The following is a 22,714-nucleotide window of genomic DNA, read 5'->3' as shown; positions in this document are numbered from 1 at the left end:
GTATTGCTTGACGTTCAAGCAGAGGTGGTGCACTTATTCTTTATGATGCAAGTAATAAGTGCTCCGAGAAGACAGATTTGATGGAACCGTGCACTTTTATCACACTTTTTGCCTTTTTGGGCAGTTCAGTTTCAGATGCAATCAGCAATAATAGTCTTCAAGCGAAGACAACATATCAAGAAGACTGGCAACTCTTCCATTTTCTCGTACGACCTAAAGCCCTCTAGTTAAAGTATGGACGACTGTCACCACAAAACTGAAAAAAGCTGTTCCAATCGAGCAAAGCGGTGCATTTTGACGGTTCGATTGGAACAGCTTTTGACAGACGTCCACACTTTTACTGTAGGGCTTTAGTACGACCGCTATGAGACAGGTATAATCCGTATAATCGCGTCATCTGCCGTTTCGAGAGAATTTGATAGCAAAGATTACATCCTCAGAAGAAAGGTTTGTGTATTTGCTCATTTTTCTATGCGTTGCTTCCACCTTCGCTCAAATGCAGTGCAGTGGTAGCACCGACAAACCGACATGAAACTGAAACTTAACTCTCGATCGAGAATCCATAACAGCCGATTCAAATGTGCAGCGATCCCATCTGTCAAAACCATAGAAATGTTATATCTAGATAAAAAATAATTTGTCCGAAATAGTTAGACACGAACCATACATTTTATACGCATGTTTGTGGCTATACACACTAAGATTTTGTTTCCGTTTTCGGTAAATTTTACCGAAATCAGAACAGCTGAACGTTCGGTAAAACGTTGACCTTCATTTTAAAGGCTATTGAATTTGAAAATAATATCAAAACATGTTCAACCTTGTTTAAATGATCATATCTTGTCATTTTAGTGAAGATTTAGTTTCAAAGTAGCTGAAAAGCAATTGAATTGAATTGGATAAATTTTACTGAAAAGTTCAGCTGTTCGGATTTCGGTAAAAATTACCGAAGTTGGCGATAATTTCTAAGTGTGTAGGATAAATATTTTCCGCGAACACGGCGGCAGATGTCAGTTTTGTGCTTTGATCAGAAATTTCTTTGTATTTAATTTGTATGATGATTCATGTCGGTTTGTCGGTGGTGGTAGTTGATATCACAGATAACAGACGTCCAACTTCCACCAGAAACTTGTGTAAAGATAAGTGGAAACGTCACCGTTACGTAGCGTTAGCATCTCCTGATTTCCTCTATAAATTTTCCACTTTCGACTAACTTGGCGCTAGTATCGAAGATTGCCACTGGGCGCTACCAGCACTTAGTGTCCAGTGTAAATTGTGCAACGACAGCGCCATCAGGTTGTCAAAGAGGTTTTTCAAGTGAGGAAGTCGCCGTTAGTGGCGCTTAAATCAAATATGAATCTTTACACTAGTTTTTAACGAAATTTTGTTTAAGCCTCAACGTCTGTTTTCTGTGTTTTTATAGAAATTTAGTTCGAGCCTCAACGTCTGTTCTCTGTGCTTCAAAGCTATTATATAATGCAAACATTAAACAGAACCAGGCGACCGGAATCTGAAAAGTAGTTTGGAAACATCTGTGAAACAACAGCTAAAAAATGTCAATGACTTTCGGCACAAATAACTACGATAATTCTAGTCCTAAACAGTTCCTCAACAGTATACTTACAATAAATCAATGAAACTCGTACCTTTGGTTTTTCCATCTGCTTTCACAGTTTTACCCTGGAAATCAGTCCTTCACCAGTATCCGGTCCGCTAGTATTCGTAGAAATAGTGCGCCAACGGATACCGAATGGTGAATGCAAACAAGGAACAAAACAGCTGAAACATGATCAACAAGCGATTCAGTCGGTCCTCCCTGATCGGTCCGGTCAACAGAATGGCAAAATTGATGATCGTAAAGTTGTTGCAAATCACAGTTCCGTCCTTGCTCTCCTCGCACCGAATCAGTCGGAGGAGCTTGAACACGGTGTAGCACAGTTTGCCCAGGATGTTCAGATCTTTGACGTGGAATTGGGTCTTACTATAGTTGAGCAGGTCGGTTTTCGGGTCGTGCTTTGGAAGACGATGCCGGGGACATGGAATGAAACGGAACAACTGCGGTACCGAGTAGATGAAGTTGATAATTTGCGGGATGAAGAACAGGAGAACCGTCTTGCTGAAGTGACCCAGGATGCCAACCACGGCAAAAGTCATCCCGGACAGGTAGTTGAAGGTGTCCCCGACGAAGACCTGCGACGGATAGCTGCGGAAGGTAGAGAAAACGGAAAGGTTTGCTATAATGAAGCACATGGTTTGAATTTTTATGGCTCATGAGTTCAGCAACAACATCGGCGCCGGAGACATGTCTCACGCACACTATCAAAAAACTGTTTATGTTTTGATCTCACACGCAAGTAAATAACACAGATGTTCTGACAGATGATTGTCAAAGGAAGCGAAAGAGAAAGGAGCTGTCTGTCGCCATCGCATATTCTTTCGTATGACTCATTCATTCACGAGCAGCACGCAGTTTCGGACGGTCGCAAAATTTAATCGCTCGGGAAGTGCATCCGAAAAGAAGAGAAAAAATGTCACCTGAAGTGTGTCGCTAAGTTTTTTTTTTTGTTTTGCCTATCCTGTAAAAGCTAATCCAGAAATGTAAAATCAAAGCAATTCAGCCGGCAGATTAATGTATCTAACGAGCAAACGGTTAGATGTCAAGCTGTTCCTATGGGGCCTGTTTTTGCTGCAGATTTTCCTGATATCGGTCTTCCTGGCGTTCGGTTCACTGTTGGCCAGCAGCACCCTCCAGCCGGATGACCCATCGGCCCAGGGTGGTCAGGCTGGGTCAGTGAACCGGGCACCATCATCATTATCATTATCGGTTGGCAATCGGCCAACGTTCTGGTTCAACGTGAAATTCGTCAACAATCAAAGCTCTTCCATCTCGCCCGAAGCCGTCAGACAGCGGCAGGAGGTGGGTGGTGGGCACGTCAGACACCCACGATTCCGGCCGCTACAGCTGAAGACTGTCCCCAAGCCGGATGATTACACCAAATATTATAGGTAATTGCCAAGATTGGATGGGGGAAAATTTGATTGCACCTGTTTCTCGACTTGAGACGTAGCTAAAACGCCCCGAAAAAATATCGATTGGCGACGATGAGCTCGGGGGGTGGCATGTGTTTTTAGCGATGAAAGGACTCGGCGGAGGTAGAAAGGAATACGCCTTCACATAGCAGAGCAGCCGGAACAGTTGGCTTGCACATGAGAACGTTTTCTGCTGTACACACACACATAAATATCGATAGTTATGTGTGAGCGAAAAATGCAGATTCTTCTTTTTCGCTGCGATGCTTTTTGTCCCGGAGGAATGTGCACTGGCTTATGTATGGCAATTTGCTGTCGCACAAGTGGAGCAGTAGGGTGTTTTATCGCAAATTGGATGATCTGAATCGGCGACGATGATAATGGATCGGTTGAGATGGCAGCTGGAGTGGCCTATTGATGAAGGTTGAAGTGATAATTTTGCAATTTCAAGAAAATTGTGCTGCATTATATTCAATGGCTTTTGTTCTAACACACCATAGCAGTGTAATGCTGTCGAGAAATTTGTTGCGAGCCGTAGCAAGGTAGAGCTGTTTGACAACTCCAAATTAGATCTTTTCGGTGAGTTTTCCCGGAAACGACATGAGGACATCTCGAAGCATGAAAAGGGAAGGATATTTAATTATTGCCCGAAAAAATGGCTCAAGGTCAACCAGTGATAAATAGGGTCTATGCTGCTGAATTGTGGTTGGCGTTGAATGGTTTGACAGCGAAAAAAGGGATTGAATAATCGGGTCAGCTAGTGAGAATTTTTCCGAGTAAATTACATGCCTTGCTACGGTGAAAGCACTTCTGATGGAAGAAAAACATCAAAGTAAGATATGCAATAATCTCTACAAGATATCTAAGCCAATTTAAAATTCTGTGATGGACCACTAAAGTATTTTGACAAAATGCGCAATAAAATCACCATCTGAACGGCGTGATCTGAAACTTAACTAATTATGTCAAAACATAGTCCTTATCCACCTGAACAACTTTGCCGAAGACACCAAACCTCTAGGATAAATGGGTGGAGCGCTACGATTGTTGTCCAACCAAAGTACCATTTTGCCCCAGTATGTGCGACGACCAAAGCCATTGTTTTCTAAAACAATTTGGCTCTTTTGAAATGTTGATAAAGAAATAGATAACTATCGCCATTGTGGAATAAATGACTTCCGGATTGCAAAATGTTCATAGTCTATGCAAAATATGGGCTCAATCGAACATGATTTATGGGGTGCCGCAATGCAGTCAAAGATTGAACTTGTTTCACATGAAAAATATCTTAATTAAAATTCTGAAAATCGATTTTTTTTTTTATATTAAACGTCGAGATTAACCCTTAAATGCATAGTGTTGCCATTTGGCAACATACCTATGTTGGTCTTTAAACATGGTGAAACAACATTTTAATAGTAAGAGCAATATACACCACAAGAAAAAAAAAATCACCACAAAATAAAAAATCATGCATTTAAGGGTTAAAGAGACTAGAATATACAAAGAGGCGCCATCTCATCCCTGTGAAAACAAGTAATCAGGCAGCCATGGTAGTCGATACGCGCAACACTGTCATTGCTTAAAACTTCGCCTGACTTTTATTTTGGTAAAGTTTGTTGTTATTCGAGGAAAATTATTCAATTGTTTTTGCGGTGAATCGATTTAGAGTTAGAAATCAATTTAAATCAAAAGATTTTTTTTGCGCTTGGGTTTCCAAATTACACTTGTGAATACCTGAACAGCTTGATGAAGCAGATAGCAATACTTCTCCAATCACCCCCAATAACGGTAACACAATTTTTGGTTTGACAGGTCTCGTGCTCGATTAGAATGACACCGACGGATACATTGGAATTCCAATCGGAGCATGGCGTCTCTTTGTATATTCTAGTCTCTTTAGTCGCAGGGCTGGTGGTGCTGGTGCGATATAATAGTAGTGACTTTAGAGACTAAAATTACGGAAATAGTGACCAAATAGTGACTTGTAAATACTAAATAACTAACCATTTATATGGTAACTTAGAAATTCAAATACGGTTTGATATTGAAATAAACTTCTTATGTCATGGAACTTAAAATCAAATTTCATAAATTCCTCTAATCTAATCGAATCTCACAACGGATTCTCCTGTGAAGAGCATTTGAAGTGATTTGAGTAATTTACTTTTGCTTACGTTATACATGATGACTAGCAAATAGTAATTCCCATTTTTTATGATCTTAAATTTGATTCTGCGTCTGAAATCTTTAAAATTTTGATATATCTAGGTAGATTAATTTGATAATTCGCTACGAACTTTTCACAGAATTTCTTCAGAATGATCTCAAGAACATTTTTAGAATAATTCCCCTTCTCTTAAGCTTAGAGGCAAATAAGCTTTTACAAAAATAATATTGAATTCTTGAAATTCTTTGCAGAACAATCAACAAAATTCTTGGAAATAGATTATTTTCGTAGTTGGAAATGCTTAACATCAAATCTCAGAATTAAAGTGGACATTTTATACGATATATGAGGAGATGAAAGCAAAGCGTTGATAGTTCCGTTATAGTACGGCAGTGTGAAATTTGTATATAGAAAGTAGAAAGTGAACAAAGGACAATTTTGAGGAAGGTACGAATCGGGTAGAGCATCTCCTTAACCAAGGTCATCCGCTAATGAGGGATGGTGAGGGGTGTTTCCCCCTTCCACCACTGGCAAAAGGGATGATCGCCGATTTGCTCAAGTACCTCCGATGTGCGGAACAGTTCTATCGATCGTTTCACCATCTGACGTAAACAACTACCCGATTCGTACCTTCCTCAAAATTGTCCTTTGCGCACATTCTACTTTGTATACGCCTAAACTAAACGATCGATTCAACCTCTGGTGATCAATAGGTAAACATCAAAAAGAGTGTTGTGAGTAGAAATTTCTACCGTGAGACAGGAAACGGAACACTTTTTTACTTTTCCTGATAAATTGATTTATCAGAGATGTTTCAAAACTTGATCTACAGTTGAAAAATTTAATTCTGTAACGTTTTTGCAAAGATCCTGCTGGTGTTCAGGAATATTTTTGTTGAGAAAAATGGAAAATTAGAAAAGTGCCTTAGTGGTTATGATCTTCCGGATTTCTTGTGTGTGAATAGTTAAGGTACAAATCAGTTCAGATCTGTGGAAAATAGTACAATAAGACAATGACCAATGGAAATTGGCAAGATATTGAATTAAAAAGCTTTAATTTGCGTTGTGAAAAATAGTTATTCTGATGTAAACAAACGGTTTGGTTGACGTTCCTTCTCGAACTCGCGTGGCGCACTCTACGTTGGTGGTGCATTAAAAAGGCCTAATTTTCACACTGCCGTACTATAACAGAACTATCAACTCTATAATTTAATCTCCTCATCTATCGTCTATCACTTTAAGTTTGATATTTGACGTTAAGCATCTCCGACTATGTGAATCGTTAAATTCACGCATGAAGTAATAACACATGATTAGTTAAAGTAGATCATTTTCGTTTTTTATTGATTCTTCTAGGAAGTCCCTGAAGGCTCCTTCCATAAATACATTTGAATTTTATTTGAAATCTCTTTAGAATTTCCATGCAATTGACCTCAGAATTTTCATAAATTTCTGCTTAGATTGATCTTGGACTTCTCCCCTGCATTCAATTGGAAATGCAATTCGTATTCTCCTTAGAATTCCCAAAGTATTTCCTCAGAATTCTCAAAACAATTCCATTTGAATTCCATTGGAATTCTTCTCAGAATTTATTTCGAACTCTCAAGAATTCTCTTGGAAGTATCTTCAGAAATCACCCCAGATTTCTTTAAGAACTATCCGCAGAGACCATCTTCGGAGTTCACGGGATTTTCATTGATTTTTTTCAGAGCTCCCTTAAGCGAAATTTCAGAACGAATTTTGAATACTTGTTAGAATTGGACCTAGAATCCTCATCCAATTATTCTTCTCAAAACTCTCGTTAAAATTCGCTCTCAATTATATTGAAATTATTTCCAAAATTGTTTCGGAGCTGAATTTTGCGTCTCCAATAATTTAAACAATACTCAAAAGCGACGCTCGGATGTGTTAAACCAGGTTTAACTATGTACATAAACCTGGCTTAAGATTTAAGCGAAGATGAAGAAATCGGCCCTCAGAGCACTTAATTTTACATGAGACTTTCGTAGTCTGTACTTTGGTATTCTTCTCTGATATATCTTGGTGTCAGCAAAAATTCTCCTAAATTTACTTTGGATTTTTTAAAGTTCTTAATCATCCTTGAAAGACTTTTAAAAATCTATCATAGACAAATACCGTTGAAACATTTCCAAGGTTAACAATTTATTTTCTGGGAAAGGAGGTACATTTCCCCGATTTTTAATTGAAATTGAAGACATTTCCCAACAGTTTTCCTGGTGTTATAAAGTTTTGCGGTTCACTCTGTTCACCCTGGTAAAAAAATTCAATTTTTTAACTTTGTTAAATCTAATTTGTTAAAACAACTGTAAACTTTCTTAGTGCCAAGTACCCAATTTAAACATTTTGTTGATATTATTTTTATTTCACTCTATTTTAGTATTGAAAAAGTGACTTTAGTGACTATTTATAGTGAAATAGTGACTTTTTGGTGTAAAAATTGACAGTCACTAAGGCTTTAAAATAGTGAACAAGTCACTAAAAAGTGAACTGCTACCAGCCCTGTAATCGAGATCTAGTGTTACTTCGAACAAATTTGTCCAAAATCGACTTTCTGAAACTTCCGCATTCAACGATTAAAATCACTTCCAAGTTCCGTAAAGTTCAAATAAAGTTCCGACAGAACTTTCAAGCCACATGAAGCAGTCCGCAAAATAGCAAACAAGGCTAACAAACATGCGTTTTGGATGCTCAAACGGTTACTAGAAGTGCAAATTAAAAATGAACCCCGTTAATATGTATAAAGTGCCGTTCAGATTAGCGGGGGTCTTCAGGATTCACTTCAACACTCTTGGGTCATTGATGGACTTGTCCGGGGATGAGAATTTAAGCTGAACAATGCATTAGGTCCTAAGTAGCAATGACAGATTCGTTTCGTCGACTTTCTCTTTGTATCCTCACGACAATATTAAGACATTTCCTGCTATTTTCAGCACACAGATCGATACAAGAAACTATTATCTAGCTTCTAATACGACAAACACGGCATGAAACGGATGGAAAATCGACGAAGACAATCGATAAATGTTACTTAGGACCTAATGCATTGTTCAGCTTGAATTGAGATCTTTTGACTGTGGTGAGTATGCCACGTCACGTAGTGCGTGTGTTCTGAACTAATTTGTCCGCCTTCGTGAGGACTTGCCCTAGTAAAAATAACCATAAAAGAGAGCTTAACAGGACTGGTAGCCATCACTGCTGTCAAAAATAGTGATTTTAATCCATGTTGAAGAAATAAGTGACTAAATAGTGACCCTGAATTGAATTAAAAATACATTTTATTGAAAACTCTTAGGAATTTCTGAGGAGCACAACTCCTGTGAACTTCAAAGGAAAATTCGAAGGGCTTCTTCTTCTTCTTCGCATTTCAAGCTTATTGTATATCGCATATTAGCTTATTGCGTGCTCTCAACTTAGTGTTCTACTAGATGCACTTCCACAGTTATTAATTGAGAGCTTTCGTTGCCTGTACAATTTTTGCATTGGTATAATTGTGTGGCAAAAGTACAATCATACTTCTATGCCCAGGGAAGTCGAGAAATTTTCCAACCCGAAAAATTACTAGACCGGACCGGGAATTGAACCCAGCCACCTCCAGCATGGTCTTGCTTTGTAGCTGCGCCTTTACCGACTGAGCTAGGGGAGGCCCCAAATTCGAAGGGCACTCTGAGGATAATTTCATAAAGTTTGTGGGAGAAAACAAATTCGGAGCATAAGTCATTGGATTTTTTTTTAAATACTAAAAGGATTACAATTAAATCTGAGAATAACTCCAGGACATATTCAAAGGAATTCGGAAAATAAATTCAGGAGAGTTTGCCAAAAAAAAAATTATGAGAAGAAATCTAAGGAATTTGTGAGTAGAAATGCCAATGATTTCTTAGGAGACCTTCAATGTGAGTAGAATTCCAAGGGAAGGAGTGAGATTCAAAAGGAAACCTGAAATGAATTCAATGAATATTCTGACAATCTTTCCAAAGGGTGTCTTATTGTGGAGAATTTGAAGGTAATTACGAGGAAAACTAAAAGAAAATAGAGTTCAAATGATATCTTCATCGAAATTTCCATTGAATATGGAATGGACTATTCTGAGAACTTCCCAAATTTTTCCTGAAGTTAATGAATTTGCCTTGAAGTTCTTTTGTAGTTTGAGAAACTAGCCTGATGCTCACAATACTACTCAACAAACTCTTAAACTTCCCTTAATTTTATAGGACTTCCTAAAGTTTCCTCTAACGATCATGAAGCTCTTCTAAAGGTTTAACAATTCGCTAAAGTTCTCTAAACTTCTTTAAACTTTATATGACTTCTCTAATGTTAACGGAACTGCTCTGAGGTTCTCTATTCTTTTCTTAAATCCTCAAAACTGTTCTAACGGTTTTACAGTTCTCACGAAATGTTTCTGAAAACCACTGCTCTTCTATGAAGTTTTCGAAGTTTTTCTAAATTTCTGGCACTTTTGTGCTCCCACAATTTTCATGGAATTAGAACGAAATAATTAATATAGTTTTTTGAATTTTCTGATATTCATTAAACTTCTATGAAATCATAGACACTAATTTAAAACTTCTTCAATAGTCTAGATTTCCCTGGTGTTATTAAAACTACCTAAACGATTATTGAATTTATTTAAAGTTCTCTAGACAGCCCTAAATTGATCAGTATATTTTAAGAACCCGCAACTTTACTGACATTAATTGATTTGCCTTGAAGTTCGACAATTTTCCTTAGGTATTCTAACCATCAAAAACGCTCACTTATTTTCCCTAAACTTACCTATGCTTACCTGAAGTTCTCTAAATTTGTTCAATAATCTAGCAAGTTTTCTGATATATATATATATATATATACATAATTCCACGGAATTCCTTGTAAGTCTCTGCAAATTTGCTTAAGTTAATGGGATTATTCTGAAGCTATCTAATCGTCCTGGAAGTACTCGGAACTTTGCTAAATATCATTAAACAATTCTAAGTTCTCTGGAATTTCTTGAAGATATTTATCGCTGCTTGCTAAAATTTCTCTCATTTTTTATTAATGGAAGTTCGTTGACATTCTCTAATCAACTTAGCTAAATTTTCACATTTTTTAAAGTTCTTGAAATTTCCATGATATAACACCCTTAAAAAACACTCCCGTTTTCCGATTGTTCATATAATTTTTATAACGTTCCAGAAGTTCTATCGGTCCTTTGCCGAAGTTTCCGGAACTTTTTTTTAAGGTTTCTACAATTTTCTTGAAATTATTTGAACTTCCCTTTGATTCTCTTATCTGTCTTGATGTTCTCAAAGCTTCCCTAAAACTCTCAAATCTTTGATGGTCTCTGTACTTCCCTAAAATTCTCGGAACATATTAAGGGTTCTCAATTTTTCTAAATTTACGGTTATAGATATTTAAACTGCTCCAAAAAGTCTGAACTAAAGTCATGGGAACTGCTCTTAAGATTTGAAATTCCCCAAAGATCTCTAGATGTAGCTTTTCTGAGGTGCTTAGAACTTCTTAAAAATTGCACAATACCCCTCAAGGTTTCTATATTTCTCAAATTCGCTTAACATCTGTGATGGGCTCTGAAATTCTAGGAACTTCATAAAAGTTCCTGAAAATTTTCGTATGTTAAAAGAACCGATTTGAGGATCTTAAAGCTTCCAGTAAGTTCCCCATAATTTCAGTGTGTTAACTTCCCTTATGTTACCGTAGATTGTTTATGGAGCTTCACTGAAATGCTCATCATTTCCTTTAATTCCTCAGAACTTCTTTAAAGTTCTTACAATTGTTGTGAAGTTAATGGGACTGCAATGAAGATCTCTAATCTTTCATTCAGTTTATTATGAACTTGAAATAAATCATTTAATGTTTTCCTTAATTCAGGAACTTTGAAAATTGTCCATATCTTAGACTTGTACATGGAATACGTACCTACAAGACATTGAATATTTTTAGATCTTGGACTTACTCAAATTAATAACGTTTTTTTAAACTTTAAGTGAGAAATTAAATAAGTGCTAAACTTCAACATTCAATGGATTTGATTATAAAGTTGTTTCTTTAAAACTGATTGCCATGGCTTAAAAACGATTGGGTTAATTACTGTTGTTAATCTTTCAGAAAAAGCATATTTGAACGCATTTTAAAAATAGCTTTCTTATTATAAGCCTGGAATTTATCCGAAGTTCTGGGAAAAACCTAGAAAACTCAAGAAATTTTATTTACAAAAATGAGTAGACACTCTGTAGATAGAGAAAGACGATTAAACGTCGCAAAGCAAAGAATGATCAATCTTGAAATAAATTCACGCTAAAAAAGACTGATTACAAGAAAAAGTGACTTTAGTGACTTTACCCTTAAAAACCCGAATTTATTCACCTATGGTGTGATCAGACCCTTCTTACTTATTCAAGTTTATTTATTTTATTGTCATTATCAGTGACCAAGCCCCCCACCCCCGTGTCATCCAGTGACGCTACGCCACTGCCTGAGGGTACCCGGAATATATCCGGGTGTAGTCTATTTGGTGAGGCTACCAATCACCTTATCATCGTATTTTAATGTGATTTAATGGGTTTTAATTCAATTCATATTCAAGCAACTTCCCCGGGGTACCCGGAACATGTCCAAGTGTGTCCAATGTGGTCTGGAACACTTAACACGACTTGCATTGATCTTATTTTTGAATTATGTAGTAATTTGATGTGTCGCATGATGGTTTTGATACGTTTTCCGTTAAATCCAGCGTGAAGGCCCATATTCACCGGATCTTATTTCGGCCATATCTCGGGAACCGGTTCACCGATTCCAAAACCGTTCAATAGCGTTCAATGGGACCCCAAGACCTATCATTTGGCGCCGAGTTTGTCCAAATCGGTTGAGCGGTTGCTGAGAAACGTGAGCGCATTCATTTCGTTACATACACACACACGTACACACATACACACACACACACACAGACATGTTCCGATCTTGTCGTGCTGAGTCGAATGGTATATGACACTCGGCCCTCCGGGCCTCGGATCGATAGTCGGTTTTTCAAGTGATATCTATACCCTTCTTTGTAAGAAGGGTAAAAAGAGACTTTTAGTGACTGGCTTGAAAAAAGTGACCAAGTCACTAAAAAGTGACTCACACCAGCCCTGGAGCTTAACGACGTGTTCGGGGGTATCATTCAAACCATTTGTGGGATAGTTTACCCATATGGGATACAGTTTGTTTATGGTACTTGTTTATTAGGGTGTTCACCTGAACAGCTTTTTCAAAGACAGCGACTTCCTACGGGGTCAGGATCTCGGACTATAACTTATACAGAAAATTCACAAACGTAATGAAAGTATTCTGAACTAATAAGAATTCAAACAAAATGTTGCACATCGATTTCTATCCTCATTAAATCCGAGCCCAAAATTTGCTTCGAAGCTGGCCCTCATGAGCATTCATCGAGTTGAAGAAAGATGCAAAACGCAACTGGTGAATGTCACCTTCGGTGGTGATCCATCACCGATCTGGTCATTTTCGACATTCATGGCACTCATCTGCGCTTGTTTTGAAGCAGTTCCTGCTTCGGTGGTTCTTGATCAACTCACTTGAATTGAAAAAAGTTGAACAAGGCTCAACTTTTCAAGCCAATTGAATTCATCTGAGTTGATCATTTGACTTGCCTAGTCTAAACCCAGCTTAAAAGTCATAACGCAAACTCCTCCTTCTCTTCCCAGGCCCATCTACTACCACGACGGATACCGAGAGCAGACCCGGTTGTGTTTCATCGAGGGAACCCACTTCCGGGTCGCGGCGGCGAATAAACCAAATAAGAAAACACCTCCCACAGGACCACACCGGCCTGCTGGGCACCACATCACCAATGAGACTGACTTTGAAGCAGGAGAGTTAGATGTAGTAGTAGTAGCAACAGTAGGGAAAACACAAAAGCAACCAGACGAAGAAGAAGAAGAAAAAGAAGAAGCAACAGCAGCAGAAGAAGAGGAAGAAAACGACCTAAGCAATGATATCCTACCGGATGGCCGTTGTCGGTGTCAGCCGGAATGGCACGGACCGGACTGCGGCCAACCGGAGGTGCTCTGGAGAGCGTTTGTTGCCTCGCGTATCCCACCTAGGAATCAAACTGCCGCACCCCGGAAGGTGCCGAAGAATGTGTTCTACATTATCGACGCCAACTTTATCAGCGTGCAGATGCTGGAAATCCAGCTCATGGAACTGCTGGACGTTGTGAGCTTGTTTATACTGTGCGATCGGCAGCTGCCCGTGGCCGATGGAATGAAGAGTGAGACCTATACGATAGGACCGCATGTGATGAGTACTGATTTTTTGAAAGCCAATTTGAACAAGATTCTCCTGTTGGAGGATCCTACCTGTAGCGGACGGAACATCTTCCGGAAATTGAAGAAGTTCGTCCGCAAAAGTGATATGCACGTGGAAGATGTTCTGCTATACAGCCGAACGGACGAGATACTGAATCGACGGGCGGTGAACTACTTCCGCTGGTACGACAACTGGCCTCAACCGGTTCGATTCCGGCTGAAGTACAACGTGTTCGGCTTCTTCTGGCAGCATCCGGAGAGCACCCTGATCGGAAGTGCCGCCTGTCAATTAAGTACTGTGGATGAAGCTTATCGATCCGACCCGGAAGCACTACTTCGGATCGACAAGCCGGTGATGCTTATTGGTGATCTGAATCATTATGGCGGTTGGTACTGCCGACACTGCTACCAACTGATAGATATAGTAAAATATTTAGAATTTATAACCTTAGTCAATACAACCACTAGCATTAGTAGCACTAACCAATCGTTGTCGTCGTATCTTCCCGACCCGAAGAAGGGAACCGTGATGAATGTGGAATACATTCAAAATCTGATTGCCAGCGGGAAGTACTTCGATGACAAAACGAATCTCAACAAACTGCAGCGCCACGTGGACAAATACTACGCGCCTGAATATGTCCGCAAAAATAGCTGGCGGTTCGACAACATCGTCATCAACCTGTTTGCCCGCTGGGAGGATAGCGTCATCGACGACGAGTACTTTAGCTAGACGAAGCCCAGCGCGCAATCCAATAAATCAACCATCATCATCATACAGCAACATAATCAAGTCAGCAATCGATAAACTTCCTATCATAATCAGCCAAAGTTCGGTCGTAGCCAATTTAGAAGTCTTAAACAAACAGGTCAAAATTACTCAACTATCATCTCATACTATCTCACCACACAAACCACAAAATCTCAGTTGACTCACAAAGAAGCGAGCTTGGAATGAATGTGCGAGGTAGGATCAGTCGTCGGTTGCGTTGGAAAAGGGAATCAACATGAAATATACTCAAACGGAAATTAGATAGCGAACAAAAACAAAATTTTGCCTGAACAGAAACGAATTTCACTAAATTATTCGCCGCTATTAGTTCCATCTTCGAAAATTGACGACAAACATTATTTTTAGGTGATTGGCACACAGAAACGAAATGAAAAAAAAAAAACATATTTTCAATTAGACGAAAAAATACACAAGAATATGATAGCATTTAAGGTGATAGCACCGGACTAAAGCAAATTCAAAATAAAAAGAAATATATACGATTAAGGAAAAGTAGCCTATTCGAAATTGTAATAAGAAACAACACCTAATTATGTATACCTGACAAATTGTAAAGTTACTAACAGAATTCGAGAGTAAATATCGATAGGACGAGTTAACTAAGTTGAGATACGATGATTATTTTACTTAAACCTGAAAAAAACGGAATGTGTACGCGTTTTGTGATTTACTTTGCTTCCTTTTAGTTTGTAATTCGTGAATAAAATTTATTTTCTGTCATGTTGATTCTTTCAGGAAAGCGTGGTATTTGTTACCTGGTTGTTTAACAATCCGAAAAAACGTCTTTGGAATCGAAAGCGGTCAGTCTACGAGGACTGACAAGTAATAATTCACATTCAGGGTGTCTGCTCATTTTGCTAAATAATGTTCCCAAGTTTTTCGAGAACCTCAACGAGAAATTTTCTGGTTCTTAAAGAAACTTTTGTTTAAAACCTACGTTATTTTGGGGAAATGAATCTAAGCTAATAAATAGACTTAGTCTGTTTTAAAAGAACAGCTTTATAATCATAACTATTAGAAGTTGAACTTTTATTTTAATTTAAAGACATGTACATTAAAGTATATGCTAAGCAGAATTATTAAATTGTTTCATTCTAGACCAAAAAAATAAAACTAGGAAACTAAACATTTATAAAAATCTATACACAGATAAAATTCAAAATGTATAGTTAGGATTATCATAATTGGAATCAAAAGTAATCAATATAGGGTTAATGTACCTAATAGTGCTAACACATACTCCTACATCTGACTGGTGCGGAGTCGATCACTTTCAATTTTCAAGTTATTTTGAATGAAAAATATCAATTTTCTTGCCTTTGTTTACATCTTCTCAACACCGCTCACATTCGAGGCGATGGAACCAACCACGGCACGGTGTTTCACTTAGAGCAGCATCTCCGTAAAACTTTCGGAGGTCTTGATGCGCTTCAGCTACTGTTTTCTTCGAATTAAATAAGAAAATCAACACTTTGCGCAAATGACGATTATTTGGCACAAAATCAGACATTTTCACACAACCAAGAGTATATGACGCAAAAAACAAAATCACTGTTGTGTCATGACGTTTTCGATATGTCACATGACCAGCACTACTGCTGGAGCCATCTATTGACAAACAGTGAGAACTTAGTTGCGCACCCAATCATTTTGAGATAAAAACAAATAAATCACCCTATTTAATATATTTTTAATATGTTTTCATTAAAAAGCTTACGAAAAATTCTATATTCTGAGAAAATTTCAAGATGTACACTTAAAAATTAACAAAAATCATAGAACAGCAACTTGTTGCTTAAACATGTCGTGAAATTTTGCTTCAAATTTCAATTTTATGAGCAAAAATTTCACAAAAAAAATATTAATGAAAAGTTTAAAAATTTACCAACAGTTATTGTTTTATGATTTTTGATGATTTTTAAGGGTCCATCAAGCATGCAATTTCCATAAAAGATAGCATTTTTCATAAGCTTTTTAATGAAAAATATTCAAAAAATATTGAAGAGGGTTTGTTTTGTTTTTAAAGTTTTAAAAACTTTTTTGGATATGTAACTCAAAATTACTAGAATTTTTTGACAGTGTATATGTTTCTGAAACGGAATGATTTTTTCTTAAAACTTTGTCTCAGACGTCATTTTGATTGTAAGTGATGTTTTCGAGTTGTGATTTGTTGAAAAATATTGAATAGAGTTCTCCAGATGCACAAAAGTGTGCGTGAGACCGCGCGCTACCTTTTTAAGTAGTTGTGATATCACGATACCTTTTTGTTTCTTCTTCTTCTTCGTTTTTACGTATGGATGTTGGATTATAGTGTTCGTGAGATTGCGCTTGGAGATCTCTATACGCCAATTTTAAGTTTTTTTTTCACGGCATTCAAAGTGGCTGCCGGCGCTGGTGGTGTAGTAGTGGTAAGCGTAACTGCTTTCTCACCCCAATGGGTCTGGGTTCAATCCCAGCCGAGGTCGGTGGGATTTTTCTGAGGCATAAAAATCTCTGGTCACGTCTTCCTTCGGAAGGGAAGTAAAACCGTTGGTCCCGCCTCATGTGTCATGCGTGTTGAATGGGTGCGATATCCTATGCAGGTGTGGAAACTGCCTTCCTACACATTCGATTGCCGTCAATGGATGGTAATCGATGTCTGTCGGTGATTGGAACTATTTTTTTTTTTTGCTTTATTATAGAGACTTTTAGTCTGTAGCTGGTTCGTCTCTTTGAAGGATTGGGGCTCCTGAGGGGGTCCCGGATAGAGAAAATAAATAAATTACATAGTGTTTGTTACAGAGTTTAAGTATCTCAGAGTTCTTGATTGGAACTAGATTGCGGAACAGAGACCGACGTTAAATAAAGGAAATGAAATTCAAAATGGCTGAATTTTAGCTCAAAGGTGAATGATTGCCATACCATAGAACTCCGTTAGTTTTATTAGCTAAAATCGTAATTAAGCAGAGCTCATTTTGAATTTGTTGAACAACCCCTATAGAGGTGTCCAACGGCGATACGCACCAGTGTAGGGGTACCAGTTCAACAAATTCTATATGAGCGCCGTTTAATTGCGATTTTAAATATTCAAACTACCGAGGTTCTACGGTAGCATATAATTTTGCAAAATTTCATGCACATCGGAAAAGGTCGAGTCTGAAGTTCAATTTTGTTTTGCTAATTGACCAGGAAATGCTCAGTTGTCAAAGTATTTTGATTTATTCTTAATACAAAATTTCTTGTAATTTTGCAACTTGGAATTGTCGAAGAAATCAAGTAAGTCTAAGGGAATTTGACCTGGGTTCAGTTTAAAGCAAAAGTAAACCGTAAAGTAGGATGGAAGTTTTTCACCGTTGGCCCTTTGCCTTCACTGAAGGTGCCCAGGGCCACGATACTTAAGTGAGTAAAGGTATCCTGGAATCCACAAAAGTGTTGTGTGTTGAATCTTGACATTGTTTTCATGATTATTGGATTAGGTATGTTTTTTTTTATATTGGAGTATTGACATATTAGCCTGGATCATGACAATTAGGCTAAGACGTGATGCATATATTATGTCACGCTCTAATGAAGGGGGGGGGGGGGGGTAGTAATGCATTAGGTATAGGAAAAACGTGACGAAAAAGAAGAGGGGCGGGGGGTTTCCTATATTTAGCGTGACATTAATAATACATCGCCCCCGTTTCGGAACATGATTTTTTGTATAGTGTCCATAGAACTTTTGCGACTTCCTTAGATTTTTAGAAACGTTTTGTTGCTACCTTAAGAGGCTATTTCTGACGTCATTTGAAATCTAAAAAGAATAAATTCATAAAGTGCTACTCACCGATTATACTTCCACAGCGCCAGCGTAGCTCCCACGTAAGGCAACATGATGTACAACGAAAACTCGTACGCTTCCTTGCAGTGCCCGGAGATGATTTCAATCACATTAAACATGATGATCGACCCCGCAATGACCAACGACTGACACACCTCCAGCCCATTGATACCGGCTAGAATATTGATCGCATTGGTACAAAACACCGCCAACATGCCCATATAGATGTAATACAGCACACCAATATCGACGGACGTCCCCAGGAATTGCGACACAAATTTAGGCAACACGACTGTCGTTGAATTGAAGTTGGTATAGTAGACCATCAACAACGGTAGGGAAGCGATAGTTGGCAGGTACAGCTTATCGCGCCACCGCAGATTGAGTACATCGTCGGCAAAGCCCAGGAGAATCATGCAGCAAATCGAAAGCATTGCTGCTATGAATTCTACAAACTGGAAATGGAAGCGTTCGGTTTACTAAAAATTTGATTTCAGTAGATGAATCATGTGCAAATGTACCTTATCGTGCGGAAACTCTTCCTGGTCTCCATTGGAAAAGCTACCGACGAACGGCACCGGAATGAACAGGAACAACGAGATCAGAAAGATGCAACCAGTCACCACTCCGAACGCCTCCGGACTGTATAATACAAATTTCTGACATTATCAAATTATCATTGAAAATAATAGTGCGACACTTACATTTTCGGTTTGGAGACCTTGTTCATATCGATGCCGGACAGGTTAGCAGCGATGAACATGGCCTTCATCTTCGGCATCAGTTTGTTCCCCACATAGTACGCTCCGATGGAGATGATTACGTTGACAATCAGCGGCAACGGGAGGTGGAAACTGCCACCGAACAGGACCACTTCGAACGATTTAAATAGGGCCATCTTCGCACTGCCGGGCAGCGATATCCGCGGTACCGAAAACTACTATCGCTTGTATCCAAAATTATTGTCGCAATGTTTTGATTCGGTGACTGCTGATCGTGTTATGTGCTGTTCTATGTACTCTGACCGCGACCCGAACTGCTGACTGATAATGAGACACATCGTCGCTTATGAGCTGTCACGTTTGTACATAAGGATGCTATAAACCGACTGTGTGTGCTATAATTGTTGGTTCTCGTCGTTCTCGTTCAGGGGCCATGGGAGCGCTGTGAACAGTTCAGAGGAATTCAAAAGGTGCATAGAGATTGCTAAACTATGATCACAGAGAACAGACATGGAGGCTCGAACAAAATTTCATTGAAAACTTGTGTAAAGATTCCTACTCGACTTAAGCACCACTAACGGCGACTTTTTTTTTTTTCATTTCGTTTATTTGGAAGGCTCAAATGTTATAAAAATAACTTAGCGGAGCCGAGTACATAAAATACCAATTTTGGTACTCAAAATACAAAAAAATATATATAAAAATGCATTTTATCATAGGATTTTTCTGGGTGGCGATCGAAGCGGCGACAAAGCGATCTTCTCCCGTGCACGCAACTTCTTTCTTTCCCGAATTTGTTCCTCATTTTCATTGAACCCGAATCGTGATCGCTGCTGCTGCTTCTGAACGTCGTTTCCCGTTGCATGCTCTCCGCTACTCTCGTCGGTCGTCGGGGCCGTCACGTCCATTTCGTTATTTTCATTCAGTATCTCCAACCTCGTGTCCGTTTCCTGGTCGCTAATGACTAGCGACGCACCTTCCACCACTACATCAGCATACGTACTGCTGCTGTTTTGTTTTCTTTCACTTTGCTGCTTTCCTTTTTCCTTAGATTGCTTCTCCGCTTCCTTTCCAGCCTTCCGCATGGGACCGGAAAGCTTCCGGTGTCCGTCCGCCTTGCACAGAAAACATTTATCTTTGTTGTCATCATAAAATATATTTCCTTTGCGATTGAAGAAATGTAATGACGTGGGGATTTCCTTCTTCACATCCATATATATACCGCGTATCCCTGTATATACCTCAAAACACAGATCAGATGGAAATTTCTCCCGGATGATGCGTTTAATTTTTCCATATTTCCCCAGCACTTTATCCAGCTCGTTGTCGGGTACCTCTGGTGGCAAGTCATACACACGCACATATTGAATGTATTCACCAGCATGCGACATGCGTACCTTTGCCGTCGTTCCATTTGCATAATGGAAGATTAAATCCTCTGAATTGAACGTCAGAGCATGGAGCATCGCTTCCTCTGATTTGAACTTGATGAATACTCCCCTTTCCTCACCAATGCGATAAACAGCTTCCATTTCACTTCGATCCGCGTCGAGTGCTTTGGCGAAATTTACAATCTCTCCGATGTTTGGTTTAGCATCATGGTAGCTGAAGCTAAACTTGATGGTGTTTTTTACTTCACACATCTTGCACCGTAGCAAAAAAAGGCACCGAAGTGCTAGCAACGAACAAAGAGCAACTATATAATAGCGAGTCTCGAAAACAGGCTATCGCGTGGTTCACACCGAAATAAAAAATCGACTGCTGCTGTAGACAGCTGTGAGACAACTGCTAACGGCGACTTCTCCACTTAAAAACCCTCTTTGACAACATGATGGCGCTGGCGTTGCACAAATTACACTAGACACTAAGTGCTAGTAGCGTCAAGTGGCAATTTTCAACAGAAAATTTATCGATACTAGCACCAAATTGGTCGAAAGTGGAAAATTATAGAGAGAAAATCAGGAGATGCTAACACCACGTAACGGCGACGTTCCCACTTATTTTACACAAGTTTCTGACCGAGCTTCAACGTCTGTTCTCTGTGACTTAACTTTACACAAGTTTCTGATCGATCTTGGACGTCTGTTCTCTGTGGTTACGTGGCGTTAGCATCTCCTGATTCCCTCTATAAACTTTCCACTTTCGACGAATATAGCGCACAGAGAACAAACGTCCAAGATCGATCAGAAACTTGTGTAAAGCTAAGTGGAAACGTCGCCGTTACGTACCGCTAGCTTCTCCTGATTTCCTCTATAAATTTATCACTTTCGACCAATTGGGCACTAGTATTGATAAATTATCTGTTGAAAATTGCCACTTGGCGCTACCAGCACTTAGTGTCTAGTGTAAGTTTTGCAACGCCAGCGCCATCATGTTGTCAAAGAGGGTTTTTAAGTGGGGGAGTCGCCGTTAGTGGCGCTTAAGTCAAATAGGAATCTTTACACAAGTTTTTAGAGAAATTTTGTTCGAGCCTCAATGTCTGTTCTCTGTGTTTAACGGCAGTATCGAAAAAAAAAAATCTGTTGAAAATTGCCACTGGGCGTTGCCAGCACTTAGTGTCTAGTGTTTAAACAATTCCCATTTTGCTTGAAATTTAATCAATTTGACATTAAACCACAGAGAACAGACGTCCAAATTCGGTCAGAAACTTGTGAGAACATCACCGTTACGTGGCGCTGGCATCTCCTGATTTCCTCTATAAATTTTCCACTTTCGACCAATTTGGCGCTAGGATCGATAAATTTTCTGTTGAAAATTGCCACTTGGCGCTAGCAGCACTTAGTGTCTAGTGTAATTTGTGCAATGGCAGCGCCTTCAGGTTGTTTAAGAGAGTTTTTAAGTGGGGAAGTCGCCGTTAGTAGCGCTTAAGTTGAATCACAGAGAACAGACGTTCAAGTTCGGTCAGAAACTTGTGTAAAATAAGTGGGAACGTCGCCGTTACGTCACAGAGAACAAACATGGGAGCACCCTCTTTGACAACATGATGGCGCTGGCGTTGCACAAATTACACTAGACACTAAGTGCTAGTAGCGCCAAGTGGAAATTTTCAACAGAAAATGTATCGATACTAGCGCCAAATTGATCGAAAGTGGAAAATTTATAGAGAAAATCAGAAGATGCTAACACCACGTAACGGCGACGGTCCCACTTATTTTACACAAGTTTCTGACCGAACTTGAACGTCTGTTCTCTGTGGTCTAGTGTAATTTGTGCAACGCCAGTGCCATCATGTTGTCAAAGAGGGTTTTTAAGTGGGGAAGTCGCCATTAGTGGCGCTTAAGTCGAATAGGAATCTTTACACAAGTTTTTAGAGAAATTTTGTTCAAGCCTCCATGTCTGTTCTCTGTTGTTGAATAGGAATCTTTACACAAGTTTTTACAGAAATATTGTTCGAGCCTCAACGTCTGTTCTCTGTGCAAGAAGGTCCCGAAGAAACGTGCTCAACTTTTTGCCCCAGCTCTGGTACTCTCTTCGGTCTCAAGCTAATCGATGTACCCCTCGAAACATAGGAAAGTCCACGAACCCTTCATTTTATCCGTCAAACTTTCATAGCGAATCAAAATAAACATAGTGTAGTACCAGGAACGGGACTTGACAATCCAGCTTCTCACTCTTCTTAATGTTTTTGATGAATGCACGTCGAAAATTAGTGCATGGTGTTTGACGGGGTTGACCAATGATGCCATGCTTGCAGAATAATTTTTATATTTTTATTTGAATTTGATTCGGAGTTTCTACCGTAGTTTAGCACCTTATGCATCGTTTTTGCTTAACATAAAAATAACCATAAACGAACAAGAGTATCCATCGATTAAAGCACGCCGTGAACCCTATTTTCCAACATTCTTTTCGCAAATATAAACAATTAACAACACCA

The 22,714-nt window shown here is 39.0% G+C and overlaps 2 protein-coding genes across 2 annotated transcripts; one reads left to right on the top strand and one right to left on the bottom strand.

Moving 5' to 3' along the window:
- Positions 1 to 1,613: 1,613 nt before the first annotated feature.
- Positions 1,614 to 19,084, bottom strand: Alg7 (Alg7 dolichyl-phosphate N-acetylglucosaminephosphotransferase). Its single transcript, XM_065220871.1, has 4 exons — positions 18,820 to 19,084; positions 18,637 to 18,757; positions 18,122 to 18,570; positions 1,614 to 2,203 (listed from the first exon to the last, which is right to left on the bottom strand). The coding sequence occupies exons 1-4, from the start codon at positions 19,011 to 19,013 to the stop codon at positions 1,714 to 1,716; spliced, it is 1,254 nt and encodes a 417-aa protein (XP_065076943.1). The 5' UTR covers positions 19,014 to 19,084; the 3' UTR covers positions 1,614 to 1,713.
- Mgat3 (beta-1,4-mannosyl-glycoprotein 4-beta-N-acetylglucosaminyltransferase) lies at positions 2,465 to 15,067 on the top strand. The gene is made up of 2 exons (XM_065220864.1): positions 2,465 to 3,006; positions 12,921 to 15,067. Exons 1-2 carry the CDS (start codon positions 2,630 to 2,632, stop codon positions 14,254 to 14,256), a joined length of 1,713 nt encoding a protein of 570 aa, XP_065076936.1. The 5' UTR covers positions 2,465 to 2,629; the 3' UTR covers positions 14,257 to 15,067.
- Positions 19,085 to 22,714: the final 3,630 nt, after the last annotated feature.

This window comes from Ochlerotatus camptorhynchus, unplaced genomic scaffold (assembly GCF_037179485.1).
Source record: "Ochlerotatus camptorhynchus isolate MF236.1 unplaced genomic scaffold, CSIRO-AGI_Acam_v1.1 ptg000135l, whole genome shotgun sequence".
NCBI classification, from domain to species: Eukaryota; Metazoa; Arthropoda; class Insecta; order Diptera; family Culicidae; genus Ochlerotatus; species Ochlerotatus camptorhynchus.
Note: the sequence above shows the minus strand (reverse complement) of the source record. Positions and strands in the feature narration are given on the sequence as shown.